The 2,580-nt window shown below is 43.1% G+C and overlaps 1 protein-coding gene across 1 annotated transcript in view; it reads right to left on the bottom strand.

The window, feature by feature from the left end:
• Nucleotides 1-217: 217 nt before the first annotated feature.
• Ssmem1 (serine rich single-pass membrane protein 1) overlaps nt 218-2,580 on the bottom strand; it is an 11,843-nt gene continuing 9,480 nt past the window's right edge. The window contains exon 3 of the mRNA XM_031381419.1: nt 218-1,063. Within this exon, the coding sequence (XP_031237279.1) occupies nt 567-1,063 (497 nt within the window). The 3' untranslated portion in view covers nt 218-566. The remainder of the gene's footprint in view (nt 1,064-2,580) is intronic.

Raw genomic sequence — 2,580 nt, 5'->3', positions numbered from 1 at the left:
CATTATTCCCCTTCTTCCTGATGAGCTCTAGAAATAAGATCACATTCCAGATCCTTCAGCCCCTTTTCTGCAGTAGCCCTTAATGGACTCCGCTCTAGCAGAATCGCCTCAACTATAAAAACAAAACAAAACAAAAAAGACAAAAACTCACCTGGTTCATTGAGCCACCTCATTTGTTTAGTCAATCAGATAATCAAAACATATGAATAGATTTAAATGGTTTCTCAACATAAATATATTTTCAAAGAGCTTTCATATTTGTATCATAGACATAAACAAAATACATATACTTGGGGTATGGACTATCTGCCCTGGGCTCTTTTGACTTAAAAAAAAAAATCATAGAAGATACAGGTCTTCTGTGTTCCCATGGTGGCATGAACAAATTCTCTGACCTTATTTTAAACAGTGAATTTGTCTGACATTTGACATTTGTCTTGGTTCCAATCATACTTTTGTCATCAGTAAAGAGGCTTTATTGTGAGCATCTCTCTCACCTACAACTCTGGTTTCCATGTTTTATTCACCTCCTCTATTTGACTTCAAGAAAGGTAAGGATGCCAAATTCAAAATTTGCTGAATTTTGTGTTGGTACCAGGTGTCAAATTCTCCTCTTGAATCTCTCCCTTCATGGGGGTTGTTACTGAAGTGTTTGGTGGGAAGTGGCGTGTCAGCCACTCACTGGTTCTCATGGCTTTGCAATGGAGACAGGGCCTTTCTCTAACTTCATAGTTTTCCATATCCCTTTGCCTCGACACTGACTTCCTCCTCCTAATATTGGCAGGTGACACATGATGGTCACTCTCACTCTCCTTCCAGGAGGACGCTCCAGAGTTCGATTCCTCGCTGTCACATTCAGTGGTATCACTATCTTGCTGGATCTGATTCACCCGGTGGAACTGGGAATGGCGCCTGGCTCGTCTATGTTCAAGGTAGGCACTGACCAAAGCCACCTCGGAGTCAGTTACTGTGGAGCGCTGGTTCTGCTTTGGTTTCTTCATCATTAGTGAAGAGTCCCAGGACTCCTCTCTACTTTGTCGTTTACAGGAAGTTGCTTTGCTTGCTAACCAACAAAACAGATCAACAAGTTAGGCAATAATAGTAATAACATTCGTTAAGAGATTGCTATAGAAAGGTTAATGAAACCTGGAGGTGGTGGTACTTGCCTTTAATCCCAGCACTCTGGGACAAAGAGGCCTAGACAAATAGAGCTCTAGGAGTTCAAGGCCAGCCTAGTCTAAAAGTTGAGTTCTAGGCCAGATAGGGCTACAAAGGGAGACCCTATCTTAAATAAATGAACAAATAAACAAATAGGTCACCTGACCACCCATCACCATCTCTTATGGTCACTCATTATCAGGGTAGGGAAACAAGTTACTATACACAGTCTTGAAGGTTGATGACTGTGGGTTCAGTAAACTGTAGGGATTTTTCTAAACGATGAGGCCATGGCTAACAACTTCACATTACCCAGACAGCCTGACACATGTGGGATCACTAGTGGTCAAATCACTGCCTTTCGTAACCACTGGCTAAAGCCAGCAAATTACATTTCCAGTACTGTACCCCATCCTCCATCCTCAAAGGACTGGAAGGGTCACATACATTTGTTTTGTTTTGTTTTTTTGGGTTTGTTTGTTTGTTTGTTTGTTTTTCCAGACAGGGTTTCTCTGTTTAGCCCTGGCTGTCCTGGAACTTGCCACACACACTCGTCTACTCCAGTCACATCCAAATATCGGGGATAAAATCCTGATTAAGGATAAGAGGCAATAAGGATCCAAAAGTAGTTCTGTGCCTCCTGGATTTCAGACCAGTTGCTGGTATCTCCTAACTCAGATGTGTTCAAGATCGGTCTTTCCAATCGTCAACACGCCCTCATAATTAGGCATAAAGGTACCCCAAGAAATGATTCGTAAATGGCTAAGATTGGGCATTGTTTCCTGGCCAATACAATGTTACCAACCTATCCTAGTTTAATACCAAGCTGTCCATAACTTGGAATTTCTCTCAAGGAATCTGCCTTGCCAGAGCTAGCAACAGAGGTCTAGCACATTCCTTAGGGTAATAGATAGTTCAGAATAGTTAGAAATGTTTTGCATACTAGAGAGTAATGAAGGGCTTCCACTCAAGGACATTAGCTAGAAGTGTTAGGTCAGAACCCTAGTCATTGCCTCCAGCAAAACCAGAGAATTAGAATAAGAATACCAAATTAGCCCCAGCGGGGAGGATACCATTGCTCTTCCACCTGCTTCACAACTGGACCAAGTGATCTTGGTCAGTAAGATCACTGACCTTGATGTGACTGTCACCTGCCTATGTGACTCTTGTCATCTGCCCTGTTTGCTGTATGCTACTTAAGCCTGCTTGTCACTTTGTATAAAGAGAAGGACTTGGACTTGCATGCAGGACTAGCACTATAGACTCGCAGAAGGACTCACACTAGAACTTAGATGGGCTAGGACTCAGACTCATACAATCCGCAGTCCCCCGGGCCCAGAGCGCTTGGGTCCGGGGGGATGCAGCACCAGTTCAGAGGAGATAGCTACTGCTTTAGACCCAGTGTGTTTTAGATGGCCTCAA

The sequence above is a fragment of the Mastomys coucha genome, unplaced genomic scaffold (genome assembly GCF_008632895.1).
Source record: "Mastomys coucha isolate ucsf_1 unplaced genomic scaffold, UCSF_Mcou_1 pScaffold20, whole genome shotgun sequence".
In the NCBI taxonomy this organism is placed as follows: Eukaryota; Metazoa; Chordata; class Mammalia; order Rodentia; family Muridae; genus Mastomys; species Mastomys coucha.
This window is presented reverse-complemented; position numbering and strand designations above follow the sequence as displayed.